The sequence below is a fragment of the Sminthopsis crassicaudata genome, chromosome 4, assembly GCF_048593235.1.
Source record: "Sminthopsis crassicaudata isolate SCR6 chromosome 4, ASM4859323v1, whole genome shotgun sequence".
NCBI classification, from domain to species: Eukaryota; Metazoa; Chordata; class Mammalia; order Dasyuromorphia; family Dasyuridae; genus Sminthopsis; species Sminthopsis crassicaudata.
Genome location: NC_133620.1, coordinates 380,540,658 through 380,564,505, shown reverse-complemented (window position 1 = coordinate 380,564,505; position 23,848 = coordinate 380,540,658). Strand labels below are relative to the sequence as shown.

The following is a 23,848-nucleotide window of genomic DNA, read 5'->3' as shown; positions in this document are numbered from 1 at the left end:
GCCAAATCCTTTGACCTTTCTGGGGCTCAGGTCCTTCACAGGTAAGATAAAGGGGTTACATGATCATTATTCAAGCACCTTTCAATGTTACCACAAGGATATCGAATTGAAGAAGGATGGTATTGGATAAATGATCTGGGCAACAACAAGCATAATGGAGAATTAGCTGTCACATTTCTATTAATGAATTCCAGCACTCTGCTTTTCAGGAACATGCCATATATACACTATGTGACTCACTCTGGATTTCTTGATATTTACTTCCTATACATTCCTTCCCCCTCCCCCATTATTTATTCCACTCCAAAGGATAACTCGTTTATTTTATTTATTTTTATTTCATTTATTTATTTATTTTTATTTTTTAAATTTTATAATTATAATTTTTTGACAGTATATAGGATAATTCATTTAAAACTGGATGGGATCTTAGTCTAACTCACTTTATAGATGAGAAAACTGACTTCTAAAAGTTAAGTGACTGGCCCTGATTTACACAAGTGGCAGAACTGGGATCTGAATTCAGATCCCTTGGCTCCAAATCCAGCATTTTTCCACTATATTATATTGTCTTTAAGTTACCAACTACCTTTACTACTATGAAGTCACATGTAAATTAAAAATTAAAATTATAATAATGTGGTTGTAGATAACTTGTGGTTCTTTACATTCACTTTCAATTTAAGCACATAAAGATGCGCACATATACACATGCACGTACACACACACACACACACACACACACACACACACACACACACACATTTTGTCAGATATTATTCCAATATAAAACCAAATAAACAATATGAGGGCAGAATATGAAATATTCCCATATTGTCTCCCAGGTAACTTAGGAATATGTTATTTCTAACCAGAATGCAAAGTTCTTTAGAGATAGGAACTTTACTTTATGCTACTTTGTACATTGAACAACATTTAATACAATAATTACCCATATCAAGCACTCAGAAAATAATTGGAGAGTGATTAATAAGTAGGATCACATGGTTTCCCATACAATTTCTTTTAAATTAAATTTAAAATAAGAACTATAGAATTTTGGCAGGATTTTTGTCTTGTTACTACCACTTTGCCACCATCCTCATTTTATAACTGGGAAATCAAGAAGATTTAGGGATGACAAATGACTAAGACAAGGCTACAAAGCCTTTACCACCAAAGTGGTAAAGCCAAGATTAGAGCAAAGAGTGCTAGATTTCCCAATCCTTTGTTCCTTATTCTCTCATGTCTTTTTGTCAAGTTGGTGGATTTATTTTTAAGTATTAAAAACATGGTTGAAATTTGCATTAAAAAATAGTAACTCCAGACAAGTACTCACCAGTGAGAAAATTTCGTAATCGACCAAACTGTACTTCATATTGCTGAGGCTCAGCCTGGCAGGGGGCTGCAGATACTATGTTGGCACAACCAGACTCTGATTGGACTAAAGAAGAAGACAAACATCCATCAGAATTAAGCACAGAATTAGAATTACTAACTATATAAATATCTGATAGTATATAAAAAGATCAAACCAAACAGGATCAGAAAGGTCAATGCATTACAGATTTTTCTAATACCAGTAACTTGTAAAACTACAGACCATTTCACTATCTTCTATTAAAGATCTATTCCTAACAGTTTCTCTTGTACTCTACAATACAACAAAACAATCAAGGTAAATAAAATAACAATATTAAAAAAAATTGGCTCTCTTCCAATAGTAATTATACTTAATTTATCAATTCACCTGCTTTTAGCATTTCAAATATCTGAAGATGTTTAAAGACTTATGTGCCTGTTGCTCCACCTGCTTTAAAAATACTGTATATAAAGACATTAAATAAAAACAAAACCATGCCAAATAAAGGCAATGGTTTCTTACTGCACCTGTTCATCTGAAGTGAATCTATCTCCTTCTTAGAGGTATGAGAAAAACTACAGATTATCACCTGAATACCAATATATTTGTAACTTTAGTTTAAATATTTCCATATTTCAAAATGAAGGACAAAAGGAGTTACCTGGCTAAAAACAAACTTTCTTGGTATATGATTATTTTTCTAAATATGAAAATTTCTATTATAAAGACACTTATGAGAAATTAAGTCCCAGGATCTAAGTTTTGGTGCTAATTATATTTAGTAAACAAATAGTTGAATCTATAGGAAGTGAAAACTCTTAAGAAATAAGAAATTCATTCTATTTCTAAGTCACTGGTGAATTTACATCAGTAAGAATCCTTTCCTTTAGATGTATACAAATGCTTATTCTATGTCCATTTGATCATGGCTCAAAGTAAGCTTTTTTAGATAGTCAAATGGCTCAGTGGATAGAGAATTGGGTCTGGAGTCAGAAAGACCCAAGCTCAAAATCGGCCTTACGCATTCACTAACTGTGTGATCCTGGGCAAGTTACATAACCTCTATTTGCCTTGATTCATGGGAGAAAGAAATGACAAACCATCTTTGCCAAGAAAACACAACAAAGGTCAGGAAGATTTGGATATGACAATGAGCAATAAATAACACTGAAGCAAATTTATACATGATCTCTAAAACTTGCATGATTCTTAGCAAGCTTTACCAGATTTTCTTTTCTGCAAAAGCACAAGAGGGCAGTACAAGAATAAAAACCATTATTTTTTTTTTTCCATTGTTTGTCATGGCACATTATTAAGTGTCTTGTCTTTTGGTGAAGAATATCTTTACAATTAATTGGTCCTCAGAAAACAGACTCAGATTGCTGGAACCAAACCCGATGCCTTTACAGAAGGTTAGATAATCTGGTAGAGTTTATATTTCACTGACATATGCTTTAAGAATCCTCTGTCACCTCCAGGCCATCATGAAACAGTGGAGTACTTTGTGAGAACAATGAAGGACATGACATACAATTGAAACAACTCAATCCAGAACTCTTTAGATAAATGATTAATAACAAAAAAAATGGGAAATGTACAACTGAAATGACATTCACACTAATTATAATTATGCAAAAGTTTAACCACTGTAAAGTTTTTGTCACAAGACCAAACCAGCTCAGAAAGTACCTTAATGAGCAAATATTTAATTTACTTGCAAAGTGGCAGGAAATGATCAAAAGCAATATTAGTTTGGAACACGAGATAGACAAGTCAACAACCATTTAATAAGCCCCTATTATGTGCTAAATACATGATGGGCAATTAAGTCAACAAGAACTAAGAGCCTACTATGTTTGAGGCACTATTAAAAAGTATAAGTGCTGAGGAATTAAAAAAAAAAAAAAAGCCGCTGTTCTTAAGGAGCTCAGTCTAAAGTTATTTCATAAGATAGAGGGAAGTAATGTAAGATATAGCAATTTAAAGAAAACTAGGCAAGAGATCCAATTAAGCAAAGTTATCCCAAGGGTATTTAAATGTAGAAATGGAACAATGATCAACAGAAGAAAAATGAAAAAGAGCTATAAAAATTACTTTAAAAATTGTTTTTTTTTTTAAACAAACTTTTCATCACTCAAGGCAGGGAAACCATTCCATTTATAATGTAACATCACAATTCCACATGTGCTTTTAGGAGAGGTAAAAGTAGCCAGACTGGACTATTAAGTCTATTTATTACCTGTGAGATTAGCTGCCATCTCTTCAGGAGTCTGAGACAACCGCAATCCTTGTTTTAGAGGACCTTCTGAATCTACATATTGACGTCGTTTGAGGTAGCAGGACACTGCCATCTGAATCTGTTCTGTGCGTACTCGTTTCATGACCTCCAAAAGAAGAAATAAAGGTAATAAACCACATACAGTGCAAATATCCATTTTAGCTTTAAAAAACCAAAACAAAACATAGTATCAATTTTGAAGACCATCGATATCATAAAATTCCAAGATAACTGTCAAATTACACTTTTGACAAAAATTTCAATCTTCCCCACCAAGACTTTTATTAGAACTATTAACAAGGAACAACTATTACTGGTTTGAATTAAGTCCTTTTATTTCTCCTGACTGGAATAGATTCTAATTAGCACTCAAATCATATATACTCAAAATCCCTCCCATAACCTAAAACTAGACAGGAGGTTATGAGGGGGAAAAAAATAAAGAAAACATAAAAAGTGGTTTCTTAGAATCTGAGTAAGAAATTTTTTTAAAAAACAATTTGGCACACTATCAAATACATCTATTTCAAATCAGAAGGAAAAGACTGCCAACGTTACTCTGAGTTACTCCGAACATTGCTTAAAAAATCCTTTTTTCTTCTCTCATTATTAGGTACTATTTATGCCAAAACATTAACATAGTAGCAAAGTATTGGTTAAGTGTTGGAATTATGCTGAGAAAAAGCAGTTTCTTAAAAAAATAAAAAGTAGAGGTAATCCAACTTCCAAAAAATAATATTTTATTTTTTTATTTTTACATCTAATTATTGGATGATAAGCATATCTAGCATATATCATTTAGCTAGAGGTAACAAAAAAGCCCGGAGCAGGATTACAGCTAATGATAGTTGAATTTAGAATATATGTCATTTCCCTAAGTGTACATGCTAATCAAAAGAGAAGGGACAAAATCTTTTTGTGAAGAGCTATTCTTTATATCACCAAAGTTTTGTATCGGGGAAAGAGAGACTAAGAATCAACATTGAACATAAAGCAGAAAGGAGCTGCTGTTTTCTCTCCTCCATTGTGGAAACTGTGGTAAGGGAGGGGAGAGGAAAAGGAAGTGACTCTTCAGTAGCAGTGATAAATAACATTAGACATCTACCAGAAGATCTTTGTGTTATAATTGGAAAATCCTTGCTCTTAGAATTCACTTATGGAGAATTATGATGATGGGTTCACAAAATCATAAATCTAGAGCTAGAAAGAACCTCAGTCGAATCCAAGTAACTTTTCTAATGCCACAGCAAGCACCAGAGCTCGGATCAGAGGTGGGATTTGAAGCTGGGTCACTATGACTCCAGAGACACAGCTTTTGCTGTTGCAAACTAAATCCTGCTACAAAGAGGAAAAGAAGTAGAACTCTGTAGCTTCCTAGTTAGGTATAGGCCCAAATCTCTTGGTTTGCTAAAAATACCTCTTAACTGTTCTGAAAGGTACACATTTAGTCTAACCTGTAAGCCCCCCTTGTACTTAGTACTTTCAAGTCTGCAAAATAATCCCTTCTCATTTACCACCTCAGCTTTGCTAACATTTTGCCAATTTCCCTGTTGCTAATTCAGGTCCAAACTCATTCTTGATTAGAATAATAAACATTAGTGAACCCAAAGAGGATAGGGATGGTGGTAGACATAGATGGGCTTTTGGTCTTAGAATATAAAAGGAGGGATCTCAAAAGGCATCTTGTTTATCTCCTATATGGAATAGGATTTCCCATCTACAACACTCCTCAACATCTCTATGGCCAATGATTAGTACCCATTCGAAAACTTCTAGTTATGAGAAACCCATTATCTTTCGAAAAAGACCAATTCACTTTAATACAGCTTTGTATGTGACAGTTTCTTTTTCTAACATTAGGAATTAAAATATATGGAATTAAAATCTACTTTTCTACACTTCTATCCATCATTCCTAGTTCTATCTTTTGGAGTCAAGCAAACATATTTATGTTTTTAAAGATGAAGGAAGAATATGAAGAAAATCACTGGAGCATTAAAGTAGTAAAGAAGAGAAAACATTATGAGTCCAAGTCTCTGATCAAGTCATTTTTACTTCCTTTCTTAAGGAAAACATCTCTTTCCCTCTTTGTATTGCCACCTTTGATCAGAAGACTGGAAAGAGGCATGATAATGATGGTTACATGTAGCATGCAAAAAAGTAGACAGCACTGACATTATCTTTTTGTAGATCGCCAAATGCTAATTAACCCCTAAAATGTATGCTGGTTTTATTCTTCATGGCAGAAGAAAATTAGACCAGGGAAAACTAGAGATGTAAATAGTTCTAAATATAGGGAGGCTTATCTCCTGGTAAAGATGCTACTCCATGAGTCTCCCCCTCCCCCCTTTTTGGGGGGGAGGGGAGGAGAAACCTCTTCATATCTTTTAAAAAGTTTATTCTTTAAATCTTAAACTATACAAAATAAGAAAGAAAAAATAAAACAGAAAAAGAAAGAAAAGAAAAAACTCAAAACATTGTCATGTGCTCAGCAGAACATCAAGGAAGATTCAAAAATATGTGATAATAAATTTCTATTCCAAGAACTCATATATAATAATGAGAGACATTACATTCATGACTATCTATCCTTTCTTGAGGTTATTTTTGTGCAATTATTACTTTATTCTTTTTTCCCCTCCTTTCATCTCCTCTCTACTCACTTCTTAAGTAAACTATAGTTATGCATGGAGATACATATATAAATATAAATATATATAGACAAACATACACATATATATATCTATATAATTACGAACATACACTTACATACCTACACAAACACACACACAAAATCCCTCCCTTATCTTCTACCCTTTCCTTCCCTCTTTATCCATTTTCCCATTAACCTATATATCTTCTCTCATTGCCTAAATCTATACATTTTTCTATACCCTACCCTTATCCTATTCTCTTTCCCCTTATTTTTTTTTTAATAGATTTTGAAGGGTGCTATACTCTTTATGGCACATGAACAAACAAACAAACAAAAAAATAAAATGTTTGCTATTCAACCTATCCCCGATGTGAGGTTTTCAGAACTACCAGACCTCCTACCCGAGCCATTGCTTCTGTGTCTGTTCTTCCTCTATACCTCATTTTTACTTTTTCCCTAGGACAGTTTTGCTTTTTAAGAATCAGATCACTCAGCTCTGCCCCAATCTTTTTTTTTGAATTATCTAATTACTGATAGCAATCTTAAGACATATGGTTTACATTTCCACCTAAAAACCAAAGTTTGTCCTTGTTGAATTCTTTAAAATTAGTCTTTGATGCTGGCTCTTATATGTTAAAATTTTCTACTGAGTTCAGGTTTAGTTGAGACATAATCCTGAAAAATCTGTGAGTTCACTAAATGTCTTTTTTTAAAAATTCAATATTATGCTAAGTTTTGCTGGAGATATTTTTGATTGCAATCCTAGTTCCTTTGATCTTTGATTTCTTTGTTTTTCTTATGTTTCACATTCTAATCTATTTTTTTCACTTTTTAAATTTTGTTATTTCTATATCTCTTAGAGCTCTCGTGGCTTCCCCTTGCCTAATTTTAATTTTCAAAGAATTATTTTCTTCAAGACTCTGGATCTCCTTTTCTAGTGATTGACTTTTGTTTCATAATCTTGTTTTTCTTGGATGGTTCTTTATCTATCTATCTATCTATCTATCTATCTATCTATCTATCTATCTATCTATCTATCTATCTATCTATGTATTTTGGTTTTTCCTCAACCTCTTGTATTTGATTTTAAAAGTAATTTTTGGGTTCTATAAATTCTTTCTGGGCAGGGAGCCATTTAATGCTATTCTTTGGGTAGGAGAGGCTTTTACTTTCTAATGTCCTCATCTGAAGAGAATCTTTCCTATTTCCATAATAGGTTTCTATGGTTGGGTTCTTTCTTCTTTGCTTGCTCATTGTTTTTTAAAAAATGAGAATTTATTAGTATAAGGCACCTCTAATCCTGTGAGGAGGAGGATGGTGCCTCTATCTTCACTTCAGCTCTCCCCTCTGACCTGGAACTCCAAAAAAAAAGTTCCACCATCTTGCAAATGTCCACATTCAGCAGCATCCCTGCTCAACTGGTTCTGTACTCACTGGTGTGTGATGGTCCTTCTTGTCCTAGGCCAAGTCTCTGCAGCATAGCCGGGCCCTGTAGTTCCTATCAGGAGAGGTTCCCTCAATCTTCCTGTCTCAGAGTCTTGATTTCCCAGGCTGTCCAGGAAGTAAAATTTCCTGTGGTTGCAGCTGAGGCTACCCCTAAATTCAACTAATCCCAAGTCTCCCTGCTTGCTGTTCTTGTAGAACTAACCTGGAGTTTAAACTTCCCACTGGTTAAACTTAAGTCTTACAGTCTTTTTTTGGTCTACTCTGGTCTTTTTAGATTGTCCCAGGAGGACCCTTGTCCCAAGTCTTATTTATCATGGGTTAGCTATGCTGCCCAGAGGCATACCTTTGTGTGTGTGTGTGTGTGTGTGTGTGTGTGTGTGTGTGTGTGTGTGTAGGAAATCTAGAGAACTGGGAATTTTCTGACCCACTCTGCCATCTTCCTAGAATTTTTCAGCAGATTTAATCCTCCTCCTATTTAACAGAACTGCAAATACGTGCAGATAGCTATCATGGTACAATAAATCTCAATTTCTCCAGACTATCCATAGTTTCTTTCAATTGTTTTATGGCATGGCTTCAAATCCTCTCATCCAAGTAGTCATCTTAGAAGCAGTTGGTGGCACAGTTGACAGAGTAGGAAGACCTGCTTATAAATAAAGTATATAAAGTAGGAAGACCATGAAGACCTGCTTATAAATCCAGCTTCAGATACTACCTGCATGTCCCTGAGCAAGTCACAATCTCTGGCAGTTTTCTCAACTGTAAAATGGGGTTCACAAAAACACTTACCTCTCAAGGTTATTGGGATAATTAAAGAAGATATTTGTACACTGCTGCTGTGCCTGGCATATAGCAGGCATTTAATAAATACTACTCCACTCCCTCATCTTCTGGAAATGGTCTGGGTAAACATTTTTTTCTAAAACATGATATCCAGAAATGAACACAATTTTCCAAATGTAAACTGACTATGCCAAGAGTACAGTGGGCCCACAATCTCATTTTTATTAAGTAAAAAATAACCTTTGCTTTTGTGTATCAGTCGTATTCTCTTGATTCTTCTAAGTGCTTGGAATCTATTAAAACTCCTAGATTTTTTTTCACACAAATTGCTAATCTAATTTTTGCCTCCACACCATATACTTATACAACTAATTTTTTTTCCTTTTAAACATGGGTATGACCCTCTAGTCCAGCAGTGATTCTCTTGGGTCTATATTCCAAAGAGATCTTAAAGGAAGGAAAGGGACATGTGCAAAAATGTTTGTGGCAGCTCTTTTTGTAGTGGCAAGAAACTGGAAACTGAGTGGATGCCCATTAGTTGGAGAATGGCTGAGTAAGTTATGGCATATTACAGAATATTATTGTTCTATAAGAAACAATCAGTAGGATGATTTCAGAGACATCTGGAGAGAATTACATGAACTGATGCTAAGTGAAATGAGCAGAACCAGGAGACATGGCAACAACAAGATAAAAGATAATCAATTCTGATGGATGTGGCTCTTTTCAACAATGAGATGATTCAGGCCAGTTCTAATGATCTTGTGATGAAGAGAGTCATCTATATCCTGAGAGGACTGTGGGAACTGAGTGTGGATCACAACATAGCATTTTCATTCTTTTTTTTGTTGTTTGCTTGCATTTTATTTTCTTTGTCATTTCTCCCCTCCTTTTTTATTTGATTTTTCTTGTGCAACAAAATAATTATATAAATATGTATGTATATATTGGATTTAACATATATTTTTATCATGCTTAACAAATATTGGATTACTTGCTATCTGGGGGAGGGGATGGGGGAAAAGGAGGAAAAAATTGGAACACAAGGATTGCAAGGATCAATGTTGAAAAATTATCCATGCATATGTTTTGAAAATAAAAAGCTTTAATTTAAAAAAAAAAAAAAAAAAAAGGAAAACCCCCCAAAATGTGTGTGTATGCAAGGAGACACTGTGTATACTTATTATATTTTCCAATAGATAGTAGGAATTAGAGAGGAATATCACACTAATCAATCATTTCTTTTCTACTGGTTGCTTCCTTATTACCTACAAACATGCCCAATTCTCATCTTTCCTCCTCAAAAATCCCTCACTGGGACTTAACCTATGTCCAATAACTACCATCCTATGTCCCTCCTATCTTTATGGCTAAACTCCTCTGGAAGGCTACTTATACAAGAAGCTTCCATCCCCCCCCCCCCCATTCTCTTATCAATCTGACTTCGAAGCCTGCTTTCTGACTGTATCATTCAACCAAACTACTTTCCTCCAAAAGTGCTAATGATCTAATTACCAAATCTAATGGCTTTTTTCTCAATTTTCATCCTTTCTAATCACTCTGAAGCTTGGACACTGCTGATCATCTTCATTTCCTTGTTATTTTAAGTTTTTGTAACACTTGTATTTTCCTGGTTCTCTTTATTTGTCTTGACTATTTTTTTTTCTGAATCTTTTACTGAACTTCATCCAGATTGCGTGCAATAATTGTGCGTATCCCAAGGCTCTATACTGGTCCCTGTTCTCTTTCTTTCTATACTGTTTCATTTGGTGATCTCATTAGCTTCCATGGTTTCAATTATTATCTCTAGGTAGATGACAGACTTTATCTTCTAGCTTTTCCTAACCTTTCAGCTTTGCATATCTAACTGCCTATTAGACATCTAAAACTCTACATCCCTTAGTTAAATTCAAATCATTATCTTTCTCCTTAAATCTTCCCTTCTTCCTAAATTTCCTATTACTGTTGATTGGTACCACTATCCTCCCAGTCATTTAGGCTGTCAACCTGGGTATCTTTTTTAGTGCGTCATTCATTCTTGCCGCTTTCCCAACACTGCTCTCCTGTCCCTCAATCAATTCTCAGGTACTGTCCATTTCTATCTCCAAAGCATCTCTTGTACATGCTCTCTTCTCTACTCTGATATCTCACTGGTAGTGTCTCATCACTTCATGTCTGGACTACTATAATAGTCCATTGGTTGCTATTTCTTCCCCATTTTCACCTACTCCAACCTTTCATTCAGCTGTCAAATTAATCTCCCTAAAGCACAGACCTGACTATATTGTTATGGGCCAGAACTCTGAACTTGAAACAAGGATGCTTACAAGGTACTAATTAAGTGGAATTGATGAGACAATGGTTATCTAGTTTAGCATGGTTCAGTGATATGATTTTACTCAGTGTGGAGCATATACGCAGGGACTGAGAGCCACAGAGGACAAGCACACTAGAAGCTCTTGGAGCCAAGGAGATAGAAATTCATTTCACCTTCAGTCAGGCTCCTGGTGGCTGGCCTGGCCTCCTGCACTTTCCTCACTGAGACCAAGACCGGTCTGAAAGGCTCTCCAGAAAGCTGCCCAGCCCCCGGAAGAAGATACTAAAGGATTTGTACTTTAACACCTGGCTGATCTTGTGGTGATTACTGAAATGAAATGAAGGCTGCTCCCAGAGACCCCAAGAAAACTGAATCAGAGAACATTACATTATATCACCTCCCTATCCATTCAACAAACTTCAGTGGCTCCCTATTACCTCTAGGATCAAATATAAAATCTATTTGGCTTTTCAAGCCCTTAATAATCTGGCTCATTCCTAACTTCTAATCTTATATTTTGTTCTTTTCACATACTCTTATAATTCAGTGACTTTGGTCTCCTTTTTGTTTCTTTAACAATTTATCTTCTAACTAAGCACACTTTCATTAGCTGTCTCCCATAACTGGAGTGTTTTCACTCCTCATTCCTGCCTACTGGCTTCCTTCAAGTCTCAGCTGAAGTCCTACCTTCTATAAGAAATCTTTTTCAGTCCTCCTTAATCTTAGTGTTTTTCCTCTGAGAATACTCCCAATTTATCCTGCATATATTTTTATGATTTGAATATTTCTCTGCTATTAGATGTCAAATTCCTTGAATACAAGGCCTTATTTATTTATTTAGGTCCCTTTTTATCTCTCCTAATATTCAGCAAATTACTTGGCTATGTTGTTGTTTAGTCGTGACCCTTTCCCTGGCAAAGATAACTGGAGTGGTTTGCCATTTCCTTTTCCAGATCATTTTACAGATGAGGAACTAAGGCAAACAAGGTTAAGTGACTTGTCCAGGGCTAAACAACTAGTAAGTATCTAAGGCCAGATTTGTAAGTAGGCTCCAGGTTCTGTCCATTGTGCCATCTAGCTGCTCCACCTAACTAGTTATATAGCAGGTGCCTAATATATGCTAGTTAGCAAGACACTTGTGAAAAAGAAGAGGTAGAGGAGAAATGCAAGAAGGCAGGAGATTGGGTGTGTACAAATAACAACAGCAAGAACAAAAACTTTGCATCCAATGGAAGCTAATTTGTAGAGAATAAGATCCCCACCCCCCCAAATTATAAACAGAATTCTCTGTAAGATCAATTTCTGTAAATTATGATGACATTTTTTCCAAGGTCCAATAGCATACCAATTGAAGAACTTAATTAAATACCATGAACAAGGAACAAACCAATGCACACATATTTCAAGTGAATTAAACACCTCCCCCCATTTCATTATCTGGCAACATAAATTTTTCCTTCAAGGCTTTTTCATAGAAAAGCAAGATTCGTGCATAAAAAAGACTTTCTATTTCATGTAAATAGATTTGGTCCCAATAATGGAAATGATCAATTTTTTCTTATTGCTGTCTTTTGTTTTTATATGCCATTTATTCCTAAATACATTCATCTTCATTGAGCCATCCTTTGCAACAAAGATTTAAAGAGAAGAAAAAACCACTTCAGTAAATTAACCAATATATTGGCAATGTATGATCATACTGGCATTTCACATCCAAAGTTCCTCAGTCTTGCAATAAAGAGGAAATAGTGATGTGGTATACTTTTTTTTGGGGGGGTACTAGATCAATTTTAGCCATATTTTATTACATTCAGTTTATTTTTTCTTTCTACTTATATTTTTATAATTGTATACATATTATATAACTGTACTCTTTTCTAAGTTTTCCTTTGCTTATCTTCCTTACTTCTTTATCCTTCTTATCTACTCTGAATTCTATTCTGTTGCTTTATACTATTGCTCTTTTCTTTTTGAGGCTATCTTAATTCCATTCCTTCCTCTGATTTCTCATGACTATTGGAGTAATATTGAACTAAGAAAATTTGTGTTCTTTCACATTTAAAGTTCTCCTGATTGTTGTAAATTCTCTCATATTACTGGGATTGTCAAACTTAACCACAATTTTTTTTTTTCCTTCTGTTGGATCTGTAAACTCAAAAGATCATTATTTTGCTGCTCCTATTTAGAAGTCCTGAACAGTTTCCTCGTGTTATTTTCAGCTTATAAAGGTTTTATATTCTTCTAGAAGATCTATGATCTTCATGTTAATTCTACACATCTTTTCAAGGTCAGATGCTTTGGCTTATATAAGTCATATTGTTGGTGGATTTTTTTCAATATTGTCCTTTACTTTTCTTTTGCCAAATTTTCTTCCACATGAGTAGTATTTTTGTATATCAAATTTTACTTTCCATCCTTGAATTAACTTATATTTTCATTTTTTTTCTGTCCTGCTGTTTGTTTTAAAATTCTGCATCCAGAGTTGTGATTTCCAATCAGATGTACTTATTAATATCTTGTTTTAAAAAGATTTCTCTTGGAGGGGATGTGGGAAAACTGGGAAACTAATACATTGCTGGTGAAGTTGTGAAAGAATCCAGCCATTCTGGAGAGCAATTTGGAACTATGCCCAAAAAGTTATCAAACTGTGTATACCCTTTGACCCAGCAGTACTACTACTGGGCTTATATCCCAAAAGAAATACTAAAGAGCGGAAAGAGACCTATATGTGCCAAAATGTTTGTGGCAGCTCTTTTTGTTGTAGCTAGAAACTGGAAGATGAATGGATGTCCATCAGTTGGAGAATGGCTGGGTAAATTATGGTATATGAAGGTTATGGAATATTATTGCTCTGTAAGAAATGACCAGCAGGAGGAATACAGAGAGGCTTGGAGAGACTTATATCAACTGATGCTGAGTGAAATGAGCAGAACCAGAAGATCACTGTACACTTCAACAACAATATGAGGATATATTCTGATGGTAGTGGAAATCTTCAACATAAAGAAGAACCAACTCACTTCCAGTTGATCAATGATGGACAGAGGTAGCTACACCCAGAGAAGAAACACTGGGAAGTGAATGTAAATTGTTAGCACTAATATCTGTCTGCCCAGGTTACATGTACCTTCGGAATCTAATGCTTATTGTGCAACAAGAAAATGGTATTTACACACATGTATTGTATCTAGGTTATATTGTAACACATGTAAAATGTATGGGACTGCCTGTCATCAGGGGGAGGGAGTAGAGGGAGGGGGGGGGATAATTTGGAAAAATGAATACAAAGGATAATATTATAAAAAAATATATAATAAAATTAAAAAAAAAAAAAAAAAGATTTCTCTTGTGACTCATTCTGGAATTTCTTCCTGTTAGTCTATGATCTCTGGAAATACTACTGGATTCTCATTTTTCACTGTGGAATTTTTGGTTCATTTTCTTTTACAGAATATATTTGTTTAAGGTGTTTTGGCATCTTTTCCCATTTGTATTTCATTTTCATTCTGTCTTTATGTGCCTTCCCACTGGCTTATCATCTTATGATAAGCTTTCTTTATCTTGATCTTTTGATATTTTAGCCTTTTTTTGTTCCCAGGCACCTTTCCTGATTTTCTTTCCCATTCTTAGGTCTTCCCTCTTTTGCTGCCTACATATATCCTCCCTCTCTTTTTACCCTGAAAGAGAGGTTTGCAGAGGCATGAGAAGGGGGCTGGATCCCTGACCAGAATAAAATTCTGCATTTCCCGTTCCCTTTCCTCAGAAATTCCCTAAAGTTCTTTCTGCTACAATACTGAGCTGTTCATATATTTCGGCTGCTAGATTTTCTCCTTTTCCTTTGAGAGAATAGGGAGAATCAGCAGCTGCCTCTTCCTTGTGAAGTGAAGGAGAAGCTTAGAGGAATCTCTGATGTGGAAAGGCAAGAAAAGCACCTACATAGGCAGACACTGAAGCAAACACATCCTTGAAAGGGTATTAATAGGGAACAAACAGACTTTTGCAAGTGATATTTGACAGTTAACTACATTTTTACCACTGTATAATTGACCAAAAGCTGTAAAGAATACAAGATTTCACTGTTTCAGTAAAGATGAAGCCTTAAACGTTTTCTTCCAAAAGGTTCCTATGAGATATGTCAAACTTGTAAGACTCAGTGGATGATATAATAGAAATAACAGTCTCTGATGACCTTCTAATTATCAGATAAGACGTAAAAATGGAAGCATGCTTGCCAAAAGTATTTATCAGCACCATGTGGGAACTCCAGTCAAGAGTCAAAGTTGAAAAGGGACTTTTTATACATGGAGTCCTCCAGATGTTTGTGTGCAGATGACATTGTACTAGTTAGGGCAAACCCTAAAACACTATAGTGCCTCCTGCATAAGATCCATAAGTACTCACAAGTATCCTACCAAGCCACTCAGGAAAAATCAAGAGGGTAAAAAATGCCTATCCTATAAACTATGCCATGAGATTAGATGGACAACTTTATCACTGTAAATAGAAAATGAATTGTGTTTAGAATTAATAATGAAGGCCAGATCACCCAGAAAAAAATTGCAGAATTTCATTAATGACCCCAAAGTTCTCCTTCAGACGAACAACTCTTTTTGTTGCTTTATTTTTGTTGTTATTGTTTGCTATTATGTCACCTACATTTCCTAATTCCTTTTCCTTATATTTACCAAAGAGCTATCTTTTATAATAAAAAGTAGGAAAAAAAAAAGTTCAGCAAAAAGAATCCAAAAATCAAAAAGAATGTTACCTGCAGTGTTCCACAACTACCTCGCAAAGAAGTAAAGGGAGTAGGTCTATTAAAAAAAAAAAAAAAAAGTACACCAATAGCCTACTATTATTTCATGCTTGCAAGAAGAAATTCACATTAAATGATATATAGAAAGTAAAGAATAGGATCAGGCTGTAAGTAGATTGCAACATAACAAATAAGGAATTACAAAGAACTAGAGGAAAGGATGCCATCATCCTATTAAAAATAGGTTGATCCTATGATGAGAGTGAAGGATATCTGGGGGCTGGAGGAGAGAGGAGATAACAAATCAAATAATAAGCTAAAAATTCAACTTAATTTGGGCTCAATATTTTATCTAATCATCTCAATATTAAACTGTTTTTAATTTAGAATATAAATCTATCTGAACATATACAAAACAACTTCTTGGTTTCATCATGTTCTTTGATTCCTTTTCTGAATAGGAACAAAGATTATGCCAACAAACTAACATCACTTTGCTTCCTATGGCATTACGTACGGCATCTCTTAGTAACCATCTTTTGGAGCCAAGTATTACCTGTTTTTGGAGTACCCATTATTATAGCAAAGAAGTTTGGTTGAAAGAGTATTATTAAGCAGCTTTGAGTCCTATTTCTGTTGCTAACTAGCTGTATGACCCTAAGCAAGTAAATGATCTCATGGTTTCTCAACAATAAAAGGAGACAAATAATGGTTTTCAGTTTATTCTAGTTTAAAACAACTTCTATCTAAAGGACTCTCAGTACAGATGGTTCCTGAGCTAGTGATATATTATCCAGTATTTAAAAAATTCACTGAGTCTAATGTGTGCAAGGCCAGAAATTATGCCAGAAATAGGGCATATACTAATAGAAAAGACATCTTACTCCCAAGGAATTTATAATTTACAGGAGGAAGGATAGAGAGGGAAGAAAAGAGAAGTATACAATGAAGAAACAAAGTGTTAAGGCAAATGAGACAAAATGACACAAGAAATTTAAGGAGGTTCAAAAAAGATACATTTTCCCATTATGTTAACTAATTACAAAAGCAGAAAGTGACATGTGCTATTAGTTACAAATGAGCAATTATTAGCAGGTTTTACTTAAATGTTTTGGACAATGTACTTTGCAGGGGTTTTTTGGTTGGAAATATCTAAAGTTATAACAATGTATCAGCCTATTACAACTTGTAAAACAGTTATCATAATTTATAGGGTGCTAGGTGGCACAGTGAATGGAAATTTGGGGCCTGGTGTCAGAAGACTCATATTGCAGAGTTCAAATCTAACTTCAGACACTAGCTGAATGATCCTGGCAAACCACTCCAATATCTTCAACATGAAACCCTCAAATGGGGTCACAAAGTCAGATAAGACTGAAAGGACTCAACAACAAAGGTATGTACAAACAAAAGACATCTAAGAAAGAGTAATTTTGAGGTGGATGTGAGGAGTCAGGTGGATGACAAAACACTTTTTTCAAGATACAGCAACATTTAAATCTTTAGGAAAAGTAAGGAAGGTTTAAATCAAAGAATATCTAAGTATTATGGATAACATAAACAAAAATAAGAACTGGGAAAAGATTTGCACAGATTTTTCTGTAAGCCTAGAACACATTTCTCATATTAGGTTTTCTCAAGCTCAATTGTTATGTAATCCCCATTTCCTTGATTGAGGGGGGGGGAGAGAATCTCAATAAAAATGAAATTGTATATATTTTGTATTTACTTATCTACTTATCTGATTTTCACCTTTGCAACATCTCTTGAATACATGCCCTTCTTTCCTCTTGAGATTGCCACAACTCTAATGTCAGCCTTCATCATCCCACTCCTGAAATAATGGAATAATCTGTTGGTGGGTCTGCCTGTTTCAAGACTTCCCTATTCCTATCCACTTTCCATTCGGCCACAAATGTGATTTTCCGAAAATGCCAGTCCAATCATATTGTGCTTGTACTTAATAATAAACTCCACTGGCTTCCCATTGCCTTCAGGATCAAATAAGAAAGGTTCTGTTTAGTACTGGACATAAAGTATGTGAAGGGGAATAGAATGAGCTAATATTCCAGAAGATGGATTGCAGAGGACCCTGAAAACCAGGACAAGGAGTTTATATTTTATTGGTGGTAGACAAAGCAGTGCCAAGAAAGAGTTGAGAAAAGAGCAGTGACTTGCTTAGGGCTAAAGTGTCCTCATTTGTTGAATTACATGATCTCTATGGTCCTTTCAAGCTTTGACATTCTGTGATTTCACAGAGAGAATTACTGTTAGTGGATGAAAAGCAGACTGAGTGAGAGCAGAGAGATTGGTAGATAACAATTTGGGTGAGAACTAAAGCAACTAGAGTGAAAGTAGAAAGTAGGAGAAATATAAGAGGAAGAGTGAGAGACTGCCAATCCCAAAGGATCTGCCAAATAGACAAATGAACTAAAGAAAGGGAAATAGAGTAAAAGATGACTGTAAGGTCTCAAAGCTATGGAGGTTCAGGATGATGGTAATGTTATTCACAAAAATAAATGGAGGAAAAAGCATTATAAAAGCAAACTTTTGATTTACCATATAATGAATCATTATTAAATACTTATTAATTACTAGACATTGGCCTTACTGGGATTCAAACCAAGATAAAAGTATAAAGTCAGTCCTTACCCTTAGGAAACTTACATATTTACTGGGAAGATAATCTGTTAATGAAAAGACACTTATACAATACATACAGAGCAAAAAAGAGGTAACTTTAGAGGAAGATGGCTCAAGTGGCTGGGGGATAGAAAGACCTCCTGCAGAGGATAGCATTTGAGCTGAATTTTGAAAGAAGCCAGAGATGTTAAAAGGTGGAGGTGAAGGGTGAAAACATTCTAGGAATGGGGATAAGGGGCCAAAGTGGGAGGGGGGGAGGGAACAGCAAGTAGAAGGTGTCACTGGACATAGAGACGAGTAAAACTGGAAAAAAAAAAAAAAAAAAAAAAACCAGTAGGAAGAGGCTGGGTTATGAAGATCTTTAAATAACAAACCAAAGTTAGTATTTGATCCAGGAGATAGAAAGGAGCCACCAATGCTTACTGAGTAAAGAAGTGACATGGTCAGGACTTTGTGTTAGGAAAATCCCTTTGGCAGATGTTTGGGGATGAACCAGAGTGGGAAGGGACATCAGATGGATCAATCAGGTGGTTACAGCAATAGTCCAGACAAGAGGTTATGAGGGTTTGAATTAGGATGAACCAGTATAGAGTAGGAGCACAAAGGAGTCATATTACTAAGTTAGAAATGACAAAATTTAGCAATTAGACTGTATATGTAGAATGATGGATGAGGAAAATGAGGAGTAGAGGTGAATCTTGAAGTTGAGACTTTAGTAGATTGATAGTGGAGATTTAATGTAATGTAAAAATGGAATGAAGATTTAAAGTAATCATCATAGGAATGATAATTTAATCCACCAGAGTTGAGGAGATAACAGACTATATAGAGCAAGAAAAAGGGCCTTGGGGCACATTCACAGTTAAGTGTGACCTGGATGAGGATTCAGCAAAGTCTGAGAGGCAACAAGAAATATCAGGAAAACCCAAAGAAGCAGAAGCAAAATTTGACTACTTTATCAAAAAGAAATAAAACAAGGATTAAAGTCATATTTTATTTGTGAGCTGATTCTTCAAGGGGAAAAAAGCAAGCTCTTCTTACTAGCAATCTAAAGAAAGATTTTATAAAGTGCTAATCATTATTAAAGATTGCCAAATTGAAAACCAAAAATAATCATACCAATTGCAGTCATCACTCAGCCAGCATTTATTATGCCTCTACCTCATGCCAGGTATTGAGCTAAGAGCTGGGGATGCAAATATAAAAAAGAAATGAATTAAAAACAGATTAAGTGATTATTATGTGTGAAGCACTTAAGTTACAAATAAAAAAAGCAAGCAATCTGTGCTAAAGAATCTTATATTCTACTGTGCCATCAAAATTGAAGACAAAATCAAAAAGGATTCCTTATCAGGTTTCACCAATCTAGTAAGAAAAAAAAATTAAACTTCCCAGAACGGGAGTTAAAGCTGGATCTGATCTGATGAATTCAATCTAGCTCCTCAGTTTCATTTTCCTTAGAAGCTGGACTAACCCCAGTCTGCGTTAATTAGCTCCCTGACCCCACCCAGTCAGCGCTCAGATTGCTATCTTCTAGCTCAGCAAGGTATCTAGCTTAGGGAAAATTACACTATTAACACTGTATCCCAAATAAAAGTTCCAACGAGGATGATCACGCCGGGGTCAGACCCTGTAATTTACAAGTCTGAGTACTCAATGTGGAGTTGTTCTCAAGTCCTAAGGTGCAAGATACAAATGAGAAGACTAGAACGGGTGAAAAGAAGCAAACTGCATAAAGCTTTACTGCACTGACTTCCGCTAACTTTAAAATGATAGCAGTTCTCACAATCCACTCTTTCCGCAGATAACTTTTATCTAACTTTTTAAAAAAACAGACTTTTGAGAGGGAAGCACGTCCCCGAGACCCTACAACTTTTCAGCAGCGGAATCTGCTCAATAACAGAAACTCCTTTAGCCAGAAGTAGCAAAAAGTCTAGGAATCTAACTGCTATCCCTGTGTCAGTCGCGGCTTAGAGGGTTTGCTTATGTGCCCACGCTGAGGAACAATTCAATTTGACCTTGAATTTGGTTAAATGTAACTGGGGGGAAATGTGTTTTTAAAGTTTACTCCGGGATCCCCCGGTCTCTCGGGAGCTGTCCTTTACCTAACTCGGTCCCCATCATGACTTAAAGCGAATCCCCCTTCTTCCGGGCCGGCTCCGGATCCCCCCTCCGCGGTCCCTCCCGCTCCTTCGGCGTGGAGGATGTGTCGGTGTCCCCTGGAGAAGGAGATGGAGGCGGCAGCGGCAGGCAGATGAACCAAGGAAGGGGCAGCCAGAGCACCGCCTGCCTTCCTTCCTCCCGAACCAGGCCGGGCGCAGAGGGCGCGCAGTGCCCCAGTAGCTGCCCGGCGCTGGGCGAGCTCTGGGGGCCGCCGCCGCCTCCCCCACCCCCACGCGGCCAGGAGCAGCAGCCGCAGCGCGTGCCCCGCGCTAGGCCTCACCCCCGCGCGCCGGCTCCAGAGAGAGGCGGGCGGCGGCGGCGCTGCCCCGCTCTCGGCCTGCGCGCGCTCAGGCTCGCGACCCCCCTCCTTCCCGCCCGCCCGCCAGCCCCACACTCACTGAACATCCCAGGCGGCTCCGGCTCCTCCTGCCGTCGCAGCCACCCGGAACCCGCCGCCTCTGCCTCCCTCGCCTCTGCGACACGTTCCCACTCGGACTGCCGATTCAGCCCGGCCCCCGGCTGCCGGTCCCCGCCGCCGCCACTGCGGCTCGAGGCGACCGCTCCATGACTGACTGACACGGAGCGGGCCGGCGGGGCTGGGCCGCTCAGACCCTCTAACGCGCAACCCCCTCCACCAATAGGCAAGCGAGCTCGGCAATTGGCTGGAAATGCCTGGCGTGCGTGACTCTCCACCCCTCCTCAGCCGGCCGGCGGCGTCTAGGCGGAAGGAACGTAGGCTAAGGCCCTGGGAACCTACCCACGTGGTTAGCAACGTGGGATTCTGAGCTTCCCGGCTTTGGAAGGCTGCTGAAGCTGACTGCTGACTCGGTCAGTCAGTCATCGTGCCTTTCATCTCCGTTCCTCTTCCTCCGGGATACCTCACCTGGGTAAGTGCAGACCCCGTTAGCGTGAGGAGTCTGGAGGTGGTCGCTGTCCCTCCTGGGAACTTTTCTCCCTGGCCCCTCCCCCTTCTTAATATTCTGGACTTCATTTCATCCACTAAGTGTCCATTGAATTCCAACTCTGCCGATGGCACTTGGTCTCGGCTCCGGGGGACGCCGGAGTCATTTGTTCCTTCTTAATTTCTGCCCTATATCTGTAATCCTTGTCCGAGGTCCCGCGGGGATCATCGCCAAACTGAATAATAATGGAAATGTTTGTTTAATAAATTCACAGAAAGCCGATTTAGGTTCCTTTGAATCATATTATGTAAACCATGGGAAGTGTCTTTACATTTAAAGAAGTCACTGCTTTTCCAATTGATATTTCCTTTTTGCAGTATGACGAATGTACTGTTTTCAAAGATGTAACAGAAGTTCATCACTTAATTTTCTTCTACGCTAAAAAAGAAATGTGAAAACAAAAGCGTTTTTATTCACGGAGGTATTTAGATAACTTTATTCATCGTTTATCTCAGACGGAAGTACAAATTCTGGAGTAGAAGAAAAGAAGTTGGCAAAATAGAATAAATCTTGCAGCTCAGCCAAACAGTGTTTTTATGTGCGTGCATATAGTGGAGCGCGGTGCATTTTCGTCCGGGTTTTCTCGCAGTGCACGGAACTTAGTTAACAAAATCACGGTATTTTTATGTTTATGTTTTGTTGATGATTTTAATCTACTTTTTAAAAAAGATGTTAACCAGATAGACTTTCATAAAGAAAATTAATAACATTGACTCTTAGTAACTTTTCATTGCTTGTTTAGATTAACTCAGTATTTTTCCTCCGACTTTTTATTTTTTTATTTTTTTATTACAGAGAGAATCCTTGACATAATGGCTGCTATTTATTCCGGTATATCCCTAAAATTGAAAAGTAGTAAAACTGCCTGGGAAGACAAACTGAAATTGGCTCACTTTGCATGGATTTCCCATCAATGTTTTCTTCCAAATAAAGAACAAGTAAGCCTAAGCTGAGTTCTTTGAACACATTTTTTTGTTTGTCTTGTATCAGTCGTGTCATTTGTTTATGTTATATGATAACTTTGAATTGTTGCAGATCAATACTTTGCTATCCAGAGTCTTAGAATTGCCTAGAACGTTGAAAAATTAAATGACTTGTCAGGGATCACAGCTAGCATTCGTCATTGAAAGGATTTAAATCCAGATCTTCCTGAATCAGTAACCAATTTTTTTTTTAATAGTTTTTATTTACCAGATATATGCATGGGTAATTTTACAACATTGACAATTACCAAACCTTTTGTTCTAATTCCCCCTCCCCCCTCCACCATGGCAGGTTGACCAATACATGTTAAATATGAGTAACCAATTTTCTTAATCTACTTTTTCATGTTGACACTTGCGGTAATTAAGATGTAGTTTACTGGGTATAGAAATCATTATCTTAAGGTCATATAGAGAATTTGATAATAGGTTACTTCTATTCACAAACTTTTTCTACTATTCATTGTTTTTCTTTAATAATGATAATTGTAATAGTTTATTTGCATAGTACTTTAGAGTTTACAAAATATTTAAATTCATTTCATCCCTACTTTATGTTCATAAAGTATATGAAGATATACTAGTTATATAGTTACAGATGTGGAAAGAGAAAGTTCAGAGAAGTTGTGAGTTGCTATAGAGGATGGGAATGGCATGAGACATTTAATTGCCGTTAATTGCACTTAATTTTATGATCTTGGAAAGTGACTTAACTTTCCTGGGCCTAAGTTTTCTCATCTGTAAAATAGGGATAATAATAGCACCTCTTTTACAAGGTCATTGTGAGGATCAAAAAGTCCTTTGTAAAAGTTAAAATGCTACATAAATGTAGGCTCTTGCTATTATATTATGATGGATTTTTTTTTTTTTCCCATGTGCTGTATTTGGGTTGATCAACAATCTAGAATAAGGGCATTTCTCTTTTTGGTTTTTATATAACCTCATTTAGAAAGTTATATTTATCATTAAATTCTTTGGAAACACTAAAGGTCTTCAGTTTAAGGGTTATACAATGTGTAACAACTTGGAATGTTAATCAAAAGATAATTTTTAACTAAAGAAAAATATTTATGATGGTCAGTTCTGCTTTTTGAAGTTTTGAGCTGCTTAAAGTGAGGGGTCATATTGTGTAGTGACTAAAAAAAATACTGCCATTGATAAATAAATGATATTCCTTATCCACTATCATTTGCATACACATATTGAGTTATTTTCTAGAAATGGGTGTTATGAACTAACTAAATTGCCTCTCCTTGTCCTCTTTGTGATCAAGGACACACATTTTTAAGATAAAGAACTAGCTCTATGTAATCTTCTCTTGTTGGGGTTTCCTTGGGGTTTCCAGAGACAGCTTTAGTTTCAATTCAGTAATCACCCCAAATTCAGCCAGGAATTAAAGTCCAAATCCTTTATTGTCTCTTTCCAAGTCTTGTCTCCTTTCCTGCAGCCCGGTTAGCTTCTTAGAGGTCTTCTGTAGTTTTGGTTTTGAGATCTTGAGCTC

The 23,848-nt window shown here is 36.5% G+C and overlaps 2 protein-coding genes across 6 annotated transcripts in view; one reads left to right on the top strand and one right to left on the bottom strand.

Moving 5' to 3' along the window:
* Positions 1–21,066, bottom strand: part of TAF5L (TATA-box binding protein associated factor 5 like) — a 31,457-nt gene extending 10,391 nt beyond the window's left edge. The window contains exons 1-4 of one of the 3 annotated variants that reach the window (XM_074262378.1): positions 20,801–20,976; positions 19,359–19,425; positions 3,603–3,747; positions 1,340–1,444 (exon numbers count right to left, since the gene is read on the bottom strand). In XM_074262378.1, the coding sequence (XP_074118479.1) occupies positions 1,340–1,444; positions 3,603–3,744 (247 nt within the window). In that variant the 5' untranslated portion in view covers positions 3,745–3,747; positions 19,359–19,425; positions 20,801–20,976. Of the gene's footprint in view, positions 1–1,339; positions 1,445–3,602; positions 3,748–17,348; positions 18,498–19,358; positions 19,426–20,800 lie in introns of those variants that run through there. The other 2 variants (XM_074262377.1, XM_074262376.1) reach the window with 2 other exon arrangements.
* URB2 (URB2 ribosome biogenesis homolog) overlaps positions 21,027–23,848 on the top strand; it is a 49,983-nt gene continuing 47,161 nt past the window's right edge. For 2 of the 3 annotated variants that reach the window (XM_074262373.1, XM_074262375.1), the window contains exons 1-2: positions 21,027–21,289; positions 22,160–22,302. In XM_074262373.1, the coding sequence (XP_074118474.1) occupies positions 22,177–22,302 (126 nt within the window). In that variant the 5' untranslated portion in view covers positions 21,027–21,289; positions 22,160–22,176. Of the gene's footprint in view, positions 21,290–21,331; positions 21,982–22,159; positions 22,303–23,848 lie in introns of those variants that run through there. The other variant, XM_074262374.1, reaches the window with a different exon arrangement.